A 15062-nucleotide genomic window follows, 5' to 3' on the forward strand; every position below is an offset into this window, starting at 1 on the left:
TGCGGGTGGCTGGAGCCAATCACAGCTGTCCTCCAGGACACCACCAAATTTTTATTGGATAATGAGTAACGTACACTAGTTGTTGTATGGCTCTCATGGAATTACATTTTAAAATATGTGGCGTGTATGGCTCTCTCAGCCAAAAAAGTTCCCGACCCCTGAGTTATATATATATGTTTGTTATGTCTGTTACTTATTAGTAGAATAAGTAAAAATTCAACATCAGTTTTTATGACTACCTTGTTTTTTGGGGGTTTTGTTTTCATGTGATGCTTGGGAAACTTGAACACAAAAATATATATCTGGGAATTACAAGAATTTTTCTCAATTTGAACATTTTCTGGGTTATCAAAGCTGAATCTTACTATGAGCTATCAGAATTTTAGAAAATCTTACAGTTGACAGCTTTTCAGATCTTTCTTAATTTTGGTTGCTCATCAGATATCAGCCTACTTGAAGATTTGTTACACAGATTTTGGAGCCAGGCACTTTATCAACAACTTGACAGCTTGATTGTACCTTTGCTTGTCTCAGTTTTTTTACCCTGAGGCAGTGTGCTAGATAAGATTAGGAATGGGCCAGAGGTTTGCTATTTTGTATAGAGAAAGACAGTTGCAAAAGAAGTAGTGACAAAAGAACCTGCAGACCTCAGCACATTCTTAGGTAAGGTAATTGGATTTTCTTTAGAAAAAGTACATATGAAGGTTGAGGATCTGGGAGTTAACTTCCTTAGAAGAGCTCACATACCCACGTACCCCTTAGTACATGGAAAGCCTTTAAGTGTTACTAGGGGCCCAGGTACAACCTTTGGGAGAGTACAGAAGCTACAGAATCAGAGAATATTGCCCTTACACTTTAGGGCCCCTACAGAAATACCTGAATGTTAGGTTTTTTAATATTTCAAATTTATATGAGTTTAGTAATTTATTTTCCAAAGGTTTCCATCTGTACCATCTTAAATGATCCTCAGAACAGCCCTCCCAATAAGACAGATATTCACTTTAATTCATCATTCCCATTTCTGAATTACTGAGATTGTCTCCTTAATTAGAGTCAGGAATTGATGTTATATTTCTGTTTGTAGATTCATTGTTTGTTATAACATATTAATAATACAATACACAAATTACACGATTATTTATTTTTATTTTTAAAAAGACAAAAGGGTAAAGAGGAATATGGGCAGAATAGTAGCTTTCTTGGTATGCTGTTTGAAAACTTGGGGGCTTCTAGATTATCTATTTACATGCATCTTTGTTCTGAATAAGATCATGTCACCTGACTAACAGGGTGAAAATTATTGTCAATTCCATTTTTTCCTGAACTGCTACACAAAAATAAGTGGAAAAATGAAAAGTCTAAGTTTGGATTATTATTCTTTTCTCTACTTATTACTCTACTTCTTTCTCAACCATAGGTATCCTTCCTAAATTAAAAATTGTTGTCAAATATATTCATATTAGGATATCTTGGTCAATTAAGTAACAATATCTTTTCTCCTAACAGCACTCAAATCCAGGGCATGCTGGACCTTTCCCGGTTGTGTCAGTGCACAACAATGCCATTAACCCAACCAGCCCTACTACAGCAACTATGGCGAGTGCTAACCGAGGTCCCACCAGCCCGTCTGTTACAGCAATAGAGCTTATCCCCTCAGTTACCAATCCAGAAAACCTTCCGTCGCTACCAGATATTCCACCTATACAGGTTTGTATTTAAGCTGAATGAAAGAATTAAAACCTCATGTTAGTTAGGGAATTAGAGTATATTTTTCTGGTGATGATTTTTAAATTTAGGCAAAATTTTTTTTTAAATTTCCAAAGAGCACAATATATTTGAATTTTTCAAAGTTACATGTACTGTGGAAGTCCTGGGTTCAAATCCCGGACAGGGCACACAGGAGAAGCGCCCATCTGCTTCTCTACCCTTTCCCCTCTCCTTTCTATCTCTCTCTTCCCCTTCTGCAGCCAAGGCTCCATGGGAGCGAAGTTGGCCTGGGCACTGAGCACGGCTCCATGGTCTCCACCTCAGGTGCTGGGATGGCTTAGGTTGCAATGGAGCAACGCCCCAGATGGGCATAGCACCGCCCCTTGGTGGGCTTGCTGGGTGGCTCCTGGTCGGGCGCATGCGGGAATCTGTCTGCCTGCCTGCCCCCTGCTTCTCACTTCAGAAAGATGCAAAAAATAAAAAAAATTAAAAAAATAGTTACATGTCCTAAAACTAGCACTCTTCAGTATTTTAAATTTATAAGATATAAACTTTGTTTATCTTTCTGTCACCTACCAACAGGTGAACCTTGTGTTAGGTGAAGTTCTCCTGGTGTGTGTTTGGATCTAGAGCAGTGGTTCTCAATCTATGGGTCGCGACCCCGGCGGGGGTCGAAAGACCAAAACACAGGGGTCACCTAAAGCCATCGGAAATACATATTTATTATACAATACATTTTTAAATAAAATATGTATTTCCGATGGCTTTAGTTTGTCTTTCGACCCCCGCCGGGTTCGCGACCAACAGGTTGAGAACCGCTGATCTAGAGAGAAAACCCAGGACGAAAATGTGGTCAAAACTTTGTCAGTTTCTGTTAGGTTTAAAAGGGATAGTCAACCCCTTATGCAAACAGGTCGGACAGAGAAAGGAAGAGGTTGGAGAGTCGGTGCGAGTCGGGTGCGTTGGGGATGCTGAGAGGGGAAGTGAGGAGGGGAAGGTGGGTCCTGAAGGGCTCCTGACACCCTGTGCCTTTCACAGCTTCAGCAATTTTTTACTGAAGTAAAATCTTTCAGTGCCTTTGAAATTTCATTAATTTGTTTGCTTCAAAAGCATTTTATATTTTTAAATGTAAATACAACCTTCTAAGATTTTACTGCATTGTCTCATGAGTTGCCATGGGAGCAGGAAGCAGGAAAAGCCCTAGACACTAAGGCCCTGGCTGTGCATGACTGTTATTGACTGTTTTATTATTGTTAATGGAGTTAATGGATTTCTAACTCCCAGTATTGTTTCAGACTCATAATTATTGTAAATTCTGTTCGTCTCATCGTTTCCATGTTGTAACAAATTGTAGTTGTGTTAGCACCGAGAGAGTACTAGACTATATAGAACATTTTGGAATATATCTGTAAAAAATAAAATTGCTAAGTTATAAGCTTATAATTTACAAAGAATTTTCACAGATAGTATATCAGTTTAATGCTTGAAATAATTTGGTATGATCAGTAACATCTCTACTTTATGGGTGCGAATAAGAGGTTAGTGACTGTCTCAGAGTCACCCAGCCCAGTTCTATCTTTACTATTCATAGATATAGCTGGAGGATAGTTTGGGGTTGGAGTCTGGAAGGCATTAGTATTGAGAGGCTTTGGGAAATCAGGGAGGTATGTACACTGTTCAAGGAGTCATTCAACATTTACTAAGCACTTATTACTGTATGCTAAAGTCCTTGGGCATTAATGATAAAAAGATAAACAAGACTTGGTTTAATTCTTAAAAAACTTTTAAATAGAGAAGGAAGGTTATAAATGTCTAACTTAACATAAATAGCCTTGGAGGGTGGCACAGTGGATAGAGCCTCGACTCAGCGTTGAAATTGATCCCAAGGGTGCTGGCTTGACCCCAACGTCACCTTTTGTGCACAATTAAATGGAACAAGGAGTTGATGCTTCTTTATCTCTCCCTTTGCCACTGTCTCTATCTTTCTCCATCTCTCTTAAAAATACTTAACATAATTTTCTAGGGTTGCTGTGACCTTGGTTCCGTTCTTTCTCACACAGACCAGATGGTGGAAATGTAGATGCTCCACAGCTGAAAAGTTGAAAAGCTTTGAGATCAAATGAGAAGCCCTGGAATGTGTGCCAAGTGGTAGGAGAATAGAATCCAGGCTTTCTCACATGAACCTTCTCCTCCTTGAAGACATGCTAACTTATTTTTATTTATTAACATATTAATGTACCCTCTACTTTAAAAGTTGATATATAATTTACATATCATAAAATTCATCCTTTAAAAAGGTACAATTCATTGGTTTTTAGTATATTCACAAGATGGTGCAACTATGGAGCCACTATCTAATTCCAGAACACTTCATCACCCCAAAAGAAACCCTCCCCATTGGCAGCCTCTCCGTTTCCCTCCATCTCAACACCTGGAAACCACCAGTTCACTTCCTGTTTCTGTGGATTTGCCTATTGGCATTTTATATGACTGACATTATGCAATATGTGGCCTTTTGTGACTGGCATCTTTCACTTAGCATAATGTTTTCCAGGCCCATCCATATTTTAACATATATCAGTATATATTTTTTATGGCTGAATGTTTCATTGTGTGGATAAATCACCATATGTTCATCCTTTTTTCAGTTGATGGACATTTGGGTTTCTACTTTTTGGCTGCTAGGTATAAAACTTTTATGAACATTTTTTTTGTAAGTGTTTATGTGAACACAAGCTATCAGTTTTCTGTGCCACATTTCTAGGAGTGGAAATTGAGGGTCATATTTTGAGTATGTTTATGTTTTGAGGAACTGCCAGACTGTTTCCCACAGCGGCTGCATCACTTACAGTCCCTGAAGCAGTCTGGGAGGATTTCAGTTTCTCCACATTCTCACCAACATTTTCATTGTCACTTATTTTTAAAAGGAATTAGAGGCATTACCACAAAAGCACAACCACAGTAAGAAACATTTAACCAAATAAACCAAAAATAGAAAGGGAAGCAACCTACTATTTCTAGGAGAATCACTTTTTCTCCTGTCCTTTGGTTCTGTGGCACAGTAAAAGGAGACCTGGGGCGGCTGTGCAGGGAGGGGGGGTGGGGGGCGTCAGCTGCGTAACACGAGCAGGAGATAACACAAGTTTGGGATGTTTGTTGATAAATCTTAATGATCATTATGGCCATCATTATAGAGTAGAATTTGATTTAAATAGAATTCTCTCAACCTGAATTACTTAATTTCACTCTACTGTCCATCTCCAGCATAGTGATAATGCTTGTTTGTAATTTTGACTTTGAGGGAATACATAATGAACCTGAATACCTTTTGAATAGATAAATGAATATTAGATTCTGTTCAGATTATGATTAAACAACCTTTTATATTTGGCATATTGATAACTTTATTTGGATATTATAGTGGAAGTTATGAAGTCTTGGGAAAACCATGTATGTGTTTATGATATTCACATGCAAACTTAAATATTATAGAATATCCATTTTTGTAATGTGTTCCCAACATTGGCTAAATTAATCAATCCTTTTTACCATCTTTGTCCGTGTAATAGACAAAAATGACATTGATTTTATTTATATTTTTTTCATTTGTGTGGTTAGTTTTCTTAGATTCATTGAGTTTTGTATTCTGTGCATTGTCTTTTTCTTTTTAATTCATAGAAATTATTATATCACATGTATTCTATGCAGTTATTTAGGATGCCTAAAAAACATTGGCTTAGTGAATAAATCAATTAATATTTTCCCAGTTAGACTTCTAACTTTATGGTGACTTTATCCATGTTCGGTGGAATCTGGAAGTGAATGCTTCAGTTAGCATTTCCCTGCTGGAGATCAAGTAGCCTCAGGGAAGCCCCATACTTTTACTTTGCCTCTTCCTGATCCGTTCACTCTTCTAGGCTTAGGGTTGTCTCTCTGGCCAGAGACACAAATTGCAGGTTGGAGGGTATTAAAGAGTATGAGTAGAAGTAGGTAACAGGGGACTTCCATGTTTGTTTTGACTCATTCCTTCCTCTTTATGTCTAGGCGAGATGTTTCCCAACTTCCGTCCGTGGCCCATATTAGGAGCTGCCTCTCTTTTATTTTTTATCTGAAGTGAGAAGCGTGGAGGCAGAGAGACAGACTCCTGCATGCGCCCGACTGGGATCCACCTGGCATGTCCACTAGGGGGTGATGCTCTGCCCATCTGAGGCATTGCTCTGTTACAACCAAAGCCATTCTAGCTCCTGAGATGAGGCCATGGAGCCATCCTTAGTGCCTGGGCCAGCCTTACTCCAATGGAGCCTTGGCTACGGGAGGGAAAGAGAGAGAGATAGAGAGAGGAGAGGGGGAAGGGTGAGGGATGGGTGTCTCTCCTGTGTGCCCTGGCTGGGAATTGAACCTGGGACTTCACATGCCGAGCCAATGCTCTACCACTGAGCCAACCAGCCAGAGCCAGGAGCTGCCCCTCTTCTCAAATCCTCTAGTTGACTCTAGTTGCAGCAAGGGATTCTTCAGTAATTCCAGTTACAAGTTACTCCTTGGCCAAATAGCTGTGACTATTGGCAGGCACAACTCCTAATACACTTTAATTATTCCTCTTGCTCGCCTGCAGCCTGCTCTCACCTTCAGCCCTTTCTGTCACTGACATGAGGTTCCTTAAGGCCTTTAATGAAAAAGACTTCATTAATGAGAAAGGCCCATTTACTTTTTTTTAAATTGAGGTATAATTGACATCTAACATTATATTAGTTTCAGGTGTATAGCATAGTGATTTGATATTTGTATACTTGTCATAATAATCACAGTGAGTTTTATTAACATCTGTCACCATACATAGTTATAAAAGTTTTCTTGTGATGAGGACTTTTAAGATATACTTTCAGTAACTTTCAAGAATTCTATTACTTGAGTATTACTATCTATAGGCACTATGCCGTACATTCTTTCTTCATGATTTATTTGTTTTGTAACTGGAAGTTTGTACCTTTTACCTCCTTGCACCCACTTCACCCCCTTACCACCTCTTCTCTATATCTGTTAGCTTGCTTATGTTTTGTTTTGTTTTCATATTCCACATATAACTGAGATCATACAGTATTAGTGTTTTTCTGTCTGACTTATTTCACTTAGCATAATACCATATTTCCCCATGTATAAGATCTACCTTAATTTGGGGGCCCAAAATTTGAAAAAATGTATTACATAAAGTTATTGAACTCGTTTTATTCATCATAAAATTTATACAACTCCTCATCACTGTCAGAACTCCCATCCACTAGCTTGTCCTCATCTGTGTCTGATGATGAATCACTGTCTTCAACAAGGAGCGCAAAAACAAGCACGAAAAAGCAAGAAATACAAGTAAAAATCTACAACCATTGTATAAGACGCACCCAGTTTTTAGACCCCAATTTTTTAAGGAGAAAGTGCATATGGTATCTTCTAGGTTCATCCATGTTGTCACAAATGGCAAAATTTAATTTTATTTATTGCTGAGTAATATTCCATTGTCTCTGTGTAACACACTTTCTTTATCCTTTTAATGTATTGATGGATACCTAGGCTGCTTCCATATCTTGCATATTACTAGTAATGCTGCAATGAGCAGAGGTGTGCATATCTTTTCAACTTGATGTTTTTGTGTTTTTTTTATATAAATAGTCAGAAGTGGAATTGTTGGATCATATAGTTTTTCTATTTTTAATTATTTAAGGATTCTCCATAGTGTTTTCTATAGCATCTACACCAGTTTACCATCCCACCCATAGTGTACGGGGCTCACTTTTCTCCACATCCTCGCCAGCACTTGCTGTTTATTGATTTATTGATGAAAGTCATTCTTTCAGGTATGAGAGGATATAGCTTGTTGTGGTTTTAATTTACATTTCTCTGATTATTAGTGACGTTGAACATTTTTTATATATCTCCTGGTCATCTCTATGTTCTTTTTAGAGAAATGCCTATTCAGATCCTCTGCTTATTTTTCAATTGGATTGTTTGTTTTTCTGATATTAAGTTATGAGTTCCTTATGTATTTTGGATATTAACTCCTTATTGAATGTATTATTTGCAAATACAGTATCTTCTTCCATTCTGTAGGTTGTCTTTTTGTTTTGTTGATGGTTTCTTTCGCTGTGCAAAAATTTTTAATTTAATGTAGTTCCATTTGTTTATTGTTCTCTTTTGTTGCCTCTGCCCAAGGAGACATATCTAAAGAGATCTTGTTACAAGCAGTGTCAGTTTGCTGCCTGTGTTCTCTTCTAGGAATTGTTTGGTTTTTGGTCTTACATTTAAGTCTTTAATCCATTTGAATTTATTTTTTATATGGTATAAGAAAGTAGTCCAATTTCATTTTTTTGCATGCATCTGTCCAGTTTTCCCAACACCACTTAATGAAGAGACTGCTTTTATCCCTTTGTATAAGGTCTACTGGAAAGTTCTGTCCGTTTCTATCACAACAAGTTTCGACACGTAAGCACGTTTATTTGGCGCATGTGTGCCTCTCTATTTTTATCACTTAATGTATACATACTGACGTAGCAAATTAACTAAAACAAAGTTTAGAAAAGAGGCCGGCGATGTTCAATAGGAAGAACATCATACTGCATCATGATAATGTCAGACCACATGCTGCTTTGGGGACTCGTCAAAAAATTGCACATCTAGGCTGGGAAATTCTGTTGCATCCACCATATTCCCCAGACTTAGCACCCTCCGACTATCACTTGTTTTTGTCCTTACAAAATTTTTTGAAGGGCAAAAAATTCAAAAATGAAGAAGATACCAAACAAGCACTGGTTCAATTTTTTGCATCAAAAGATAAAACATTTTTCAAAAATGGGATATACAAATTGCCCTCACGCTGGCAAGAAATCATTAATAATAATGGCAATTATATTATTTAATAAAGTTTATTGATGACAAGGAAAATTTGTATTTTGTTTTATTCTAAAAATGGACAGAACTTTCCAGTAGACCTTATATATTTGTTGTAGATTAATTGACCATATAAATGAGGATTTATTTCTGGGCTCTCTCTTTTTTTCTTTTTTTTCTCTCTTTTAGTCCATTGATCTATATATCTTTTTATGCCAGTACCATCCTGTTTTGATTATTGTAGCTTTGTAGTATAGTTTGATTTCAGGGAGTACGATACGTCTCACTTCGTTCTTTCTCAGAATTTTTTTGGCTATATCATGGTGTTTTGTGATCCCATATAAATTTTAGGATTATTCTGATCCTAATTGATTTTGTATTCTGCAGCTTTACTGAATTCATTTATTCTAAAAGTTTTTTTGGTGGAGTCTTTAGGATTTTCTATATGTAAAAGGTCATCTGCAGATATTGACAGTTTTACTTCTTTCTTTCCAAATTAGATACCTTTTATTTCTTTTTCTTTCCTAATTGGTCTGGCTAGGACTTCTAATACTCTATTGAATAAAAGTGGCAAGAGTGGGCATCCTTGTCATTTTCCTGATCTTAAAGGAAAAGCTTTCAGCTTTTCACTGTTAAGTATGATGTTAGCTGCCTGACCAGGCGGTGGCACAGTGGATAGAGCGTCGGACTGGGATGCCAAGGACCCAGGTTCAAGACCCCGAGGTCGCCAGCTTGAGCGGGGGCTCATCTGGTTTGAGCAAGGCTTACCAGCTTGAGCCCAAAGTCGCTGGCTCGAACAAGGGGTTACTCGGTCTGCTGAAGGCCCACAGTCAAGGCACATTTGAGAAATCAATCAATGAAAAACTAAGGAGCCACAATGAAGAATTGATGTTTCTCATCTCTCCTTTCCTGTCTGTCTGTCCCTCTCTCTGACTCTCTCTGTTTGTGCTACAGAAAAATAAAAAAGAAAAGTATGATGTTAGCTATGGACTTGTGATTTATGGCCTTTGCTATATTGAGGTATGTTCCCTCTGTATCCACTTTGTTGATAGTTATTATTATAAATGGATGTCGAACCTACTTACTTTTTAGGATGGTCCTCCCTTGCCTGTGATATGTTTTTTTTTGTTTTTGTTTTTTTTTTGCATTTTTCTGAAGCTAGAAACAGGGAGAGACAGTCAGACAGACTCCCGCATGCGCCCGACCGGGATCCACCCGGCACGCCCACCAGGGGCGACGCTCTGTCCACCAGGGGGCGATGCTCTGCCCATCCTGGGCGTCGCCATGTTGCGACCCTCCTGGGTGTCGCCATGTTGTGACCAGAGCCACTCTAGCGTCTGGGGCAGAGGCCACAGAGCCATCCCCAGCGCCCGGGCCATCTTTGCTCCAATGGAGCCCTGGCTGCGGGAGGGGAAGAGAGAGACAGAGAGGAAGGCGCGGCGGAGGGGTGGAGAAGCAAATGGGCGCTTCTCCTATGTGCCCTGGCCGGGAATCGAACCCGGGTCCTCCGCACGCTAGGCCGACGCTCTACCGCTGAGCCAACCGGCCAGGGTGCCTGTGATATGTTTTGAGCTGCTTTATTCTGATCATTTTTCTATCAATCCAATTTACCTTGGTTTATATAGATACAGTTTTTTCCAAAGTTTCTGCTTTGATTCCAACTTTCCTGTTTTAGAGTCATGAAAAGCAGCATGCTTTTTGAGAGGAAAGGAGAGCAAGTAGTAAATATGTGTTCAGTTTTCAAAAAGTGATCTTGCCTCTTGCAGGAGAGAAGATTAAAAGGGGCAGGTGTGGGTACAAACAGACCAGCAAGCAAGAAGATTAGCAGTTATTGAAGAATAGTTTGACTTTGTGCACCTGAAACCTGCATAGTTTTGTTAACTCGTGTTAACCCAGTACATTCAATAAAAAGAGAAAAGACTTTAAAGAATTTTAAAATAAAAAGAATTATTGACCATCTCTTAGACTGATACAAACCTTTACTTAAGGTAATTTTCATAATTAAATAGCAATATCTTTTTACTATTTCTCACATAAATATTTTCTCATTTCATCATCATCAGTTCTCAGTGTAAGTGAATGTTTTACAAGTAGTACAATTGGAAATCAGGCCAAAGTTATGGTGCCAGGTCCTCTGGCTATAACTTACAATCTCTTGACTGCCCTTTGTGTGTGTGTAATAAGGGATCTTATATCTCAGGCCAAGGGCTTTCTGTTGAGTATAAAGACAAGTCAGAGCTTTAAAGTTAGGTGTTGACATTAAATTTCTGTGTAGGTGAATGATTCTGGGAGATCTATGGATATTGAAATAAAGGGAGGAAGACAGGATAAATATGTTGAAAGAACACAGTCTGCATCAACTTTGAGAGAAAGCAAGCATGTTATTGTGTGTCAGCGCTGTTTTCATAGTAGAGCATAACGAATTTAGGTGCATTATTGGATTTTGTCTTGATCTGCTGGGTATTTGTTGAATAACATTATTATAGCTTTATTTACATAAACTTTCTTCTGTATGAGTCTTCAGGGAGCCTAAGAAAGCAATAGTTAAGCTGATTTAGGTGTAGGATAATCTGTTTATGAGGAAACAGCATAAGTGATTATACTAATGAAATTAATAACTTCTCTATTTAATCAAAGCAAATTTATTTATTTTTTGTTTTTTTCTCTTTAGTTGGAAGATGCTGGTTCAAGTAGTTTAGATAATCTACTAAGTAGATACATCTCAGGCAGTCACCTACCCCCACAGCCTACAAGTACCATGAATCCCTCTCCAGGCCCCTCTGCCCTATCTCCAGGATCATCAGGTAAAACCAGCTGAGGCGCTGCCTCATTTCTTCACACCTTACAGAAAGTATCTCTCAGTATATGTCTTAGCCAGGGTTCTTCAGAAAAACAGAACCAATAGGAGATATGCGTGCGTACATGCGTGTATAGGGAGAGAGAGAGATTTTAAGGAACAGGATCGTGTGATTGTTTAGGGTTGGCAAGTCCAAAATCTGCAGGGCAGGTTGCCAGGCTAGAGATGCAGGCAAGAGTCGGTGTTGCAATCTTAAATCAGGAGGTGAAATCCTTTCTTCTTCTGGTAATCTCAGTCTTTTCTTCAAGTAATTGTATGAGACCCACGCACATTTTTACTCAAGATATCTACCAGTTTAGTTGTAAATCATATCTAAAAAATACCCTCATAACAACGTTTAGACTGGGATTTGGCCAAAGAACTAAGTATTATATTCTAGGCAAGTTGACACACAAAATTACCATCTCATAGCGTATCCTGTCTTTTTCCTGATTGCACTATTTTTCTTCAAATACTTTGGGCAGTCTTCAGCTAACTGAAGCAATACTAGTTTATACCCATAACGCACACTGTTCAGAGCTCCAGTGTGCGCCTCTATTCATGTTCCTTGCTGGATTTGTAGTTCCATATCTTGTTTTTCATGATACAGGTTGTTGGTTGAAGAGGTCTTTGATTTCTAACCCCTGTGTAAAACACATTGTAAAATAGTGAAAAGTAGGAAAATTGTTTAAAAAAAAGTTGAGGAAAGGCAAGTGAATTTTTAAATTGCAAGTTTTAAAAACTTAAATTTATTGGAAACTGTTAAAATGTGACTATTAGAGGAGATGTAGCTTTCTTCCAAAATCCCAGCTGATTTATTGACCTTACCGTAAGTGAATGATTGAAGCGGCTCTCCCTAGATTGTTGGTACAGTGGTAATGGAATATATTTTTCTGGTGTAAATGAGATATTATTTTTTTCTTACTAAAACAGACCACCTCATTATTTCTAGAGTTCAGAATAGTTCAGATTTAAATGTGAGTTTTGCATGAGATGCAACATTAATGTATTTTTTGAGTCATATAATTTTTGAGGTTTAATATAGTTTGTTAGTTATTCTAGGACTTCTAAAAGAAAGACTAAGTAATATAACTCTAAGTAGTATATTTACCGAATGACTTGGCCAAGATGGTAGATAGCTTTCTCTTGATCTGCTGAGTTTTCATGGGTCAGGTAGTGTTGCTGTGAGGAGGATTCTGAGAATGGTGTTCAGCGGAGAGAAGTGGGTGGAGTGATTACAGACGTCATACCGGACTGCGAGGCTAAGTCTAGATTTCCAAGAACTGTTCAATTGCATTGTAATCATGCTGAGTTCTGTAACTAGTAGGTAGAATTCTGAATATTCTTATCTGCTTTGATATTCATTTTGACTTATTCTTTGCAGGTTTATCCAATTCTCTCACACCTGTGAGACCTCCTAGTACCTCTAGTACTGGCAGTCGAGGCAGGTGAGTATTACATTATTAATAGGTATCTTTTTTCTTTTTTATTAAGAAATGTTTCAAAGGGGTGTTTTAAAAATCAGACTATTACAGTGAACTTTTATATGCTTACCATTCATCTTCAACAGTTGCCAAGTCACTTCCAGTCTTAATTTTATGCTCCCGCTCACTCCTTGGTCTAGATTATTTTGAAACAAATGTCAGACATCTTATTTCTCTTGTGACTATTTTAGACTATATTAAAATACAAAGATTTAAAATTTTTATAACCACAGAACCATTATCACACCTAGAAAAAATTTGCAGATAATTCTTTTAATATCATTAGAGATCCAGTTAATGTTCGATTTCCCAATTTTTCCTATAAATGCCCCTTTAAAAAAAATGGTTTCTTTGAATCAGATTTAGATAAGTTCTCTGCATTGCCATCAATAGACATTTTGATGTCAGAATCAGTGTATTTGAGTATTGTTTCTCCTATAGTCTTCCCCCATTTTGTCATTTGAATACACTGCTGCTGTGTTTTCTTTATATTAGTATTTAGATCAAGAAGCTTGATCAGATTCAGGTTTGTTTTGGGGGAAAGGAGAGGGGAGAATACTTCATTGGTGGTGGTGGTGGTGTGTATTTCATGAGGGGCACGTGATGTCTGATTGGTTTTTGTTTGTTTGTTTGTTTTGTGATAGCAGCCAGTAATGATCATTACCTAACTTTTTTTACTGGTTGAAAAAGATGTAGATGAAGTCCCGGGTTACGAACAAGATAACTTCTGTAAGTTTGAAGATGTTTAAGTATTTATATGCACAGAAAGGTAAAAATACTGTGTTAGGACAAATATCTAAGTTGCATTTAATAGGTAAATGTACCTGTTCCAGCTCACATACAAATTCAACCTAAGAACAAACCTACAGGCCTATCTCGTTTGTAATCTGGGGACTGCCTATATTTAAATGACTGTGTTATTCTTTCTTTATTATTTTAAACTAGTTCTGTAAAGAGAAACTTGATGTCATCAACTATTTGGTTATAGGAAAGGCTGAGTGAATCGATTCTTTCTCTTTATTTCCCTACTTTTTATAATAGTGAGTTGATTTTCCAGCACCCTGCTACAGTGACCGATGAGTTATATTATTTTTAGTTTTATGAACTCATATATTTAAACATTTTATATGTTCTACAGTGTTATAGATGTTATTTTTATTGATGCTTAAAGTTTTCTGTCTTTGGTCTGTCAGAGCTTCTTAAATTTGGCCACTCCAGCAGTCTCTGAAAGCTTCCTTGTTTCTTGTTGTGAAATGATGTTCCAGGTTTGTCTTGTACATTTCCTGCCTCAGACCTGGAATCAGCCATTTCTCTAAGAAATCTGGTCATCTTAGAGAGGAAATGGTGCTTGGAGATAATTTTCTGGGTACTAGGGGTACTCATTCCTGAATTGATCATTGTTTCTTTTGTCTTTTTGGTGGACAAAACTAAGAAATGGGGATGGGTGGGGGAGAGAGTGTGTTTTAAGATAAAATATAGCCTGACCTGTGGTAGTGCAGTGGATAAAGCATCTACCTGGAACACTGAGGTCACCGGTTCAAAACCCCGAACTTGCCTGGTCAAGGCACATATGAGAGTTGATGCTTCCTGCTCCTCTCCCCTTCTCTCTCTCCTTCTCTCTCTCTCCCTCTTCTCTCTAAAATAAATATATAAAATCTTTTTAAAAATACAGTAATGGTGATGGATTTTTACTCTTTAATTTTAAATAGTATAATGAAAGAAAGATTTATATATGAATTTTTTTTGTGTGTGTGAATATGCATTTTGAAGACTGGTCCTTTTAAACACTTGCTTGACTTTTTACTTATACTTTAATAATCAATACTTTCAGAAGAAATATATAAATTGAGTGAAAAAACATGTTTATTCTTAGAAATAACATAGTCTTACCAGTTATTCACTTCTCTTGCAAGTGGTTTTGCTTCGTGGTCTGGATTAGTCAGGTATCATCATTACATTGATTTCAAATAAGGACATTCCTGGTGTTTACTGTTTGTTATCCTCTTTTCCCAGTCCCCCACCTTCAAAAACTGAAGTAGCAATTCCATTGAGGAGGCTTCATGAACCAGATTTTCTTTAGGTGTTTGGGGGTAGAGAAGAATTGAAACTACTGCTATTGAGAGAAACAATCACTGACATTCTGTACAATTAGCCTGGAA

General features: G+C 37.6%; 1 protein-coding gene across 2 annotated transcripts in view; it reads left to right on the forward strand.

The window, feature by feature from the left end:
- TRIM33 (tripartite motif containing 33) overlaps positions 1 to 15062 on the forward strand; it is a 120217-nt gene that overhangs the window by 89101 nt on the left and 16054 nt on the right. For both annotated transcript variants that reach the window (XM_066247550.1, XM_066247551.1), the window contains exons 11-13: positions 1507 to 1707; positions 11255 to 11387; positions 12804 to 12867. In XM_066247550.1, coding sequence (XP_066103647.1) covers positions 1507 to 1707; positions 11255 to 11387; positions 12804 to 12867 — 398 coding nt within the window. The remainder of the gene's footprint in view (positions 1 to 1506; positions 1708 to 11254; positions 11388 to 12803; positions 12868 to 15062) is intronic.

The sequence above is a fragment of the Saccopteryx bilineata genome, chromosome 11 (assembly GCF_036850765.1).
Source record: "Saccopteryx bilineata isolate mSacBil1 chromosome 11, mSacBil1_pri_phased_curated, whole genome shotgun sequence".
Lineage (NCBI taxonomy): Eukaryota > Metazoa > Chordata > Mammalia > Chiroptera > Emballonuridae > Saccopteryx > Saccopteryx bilineata.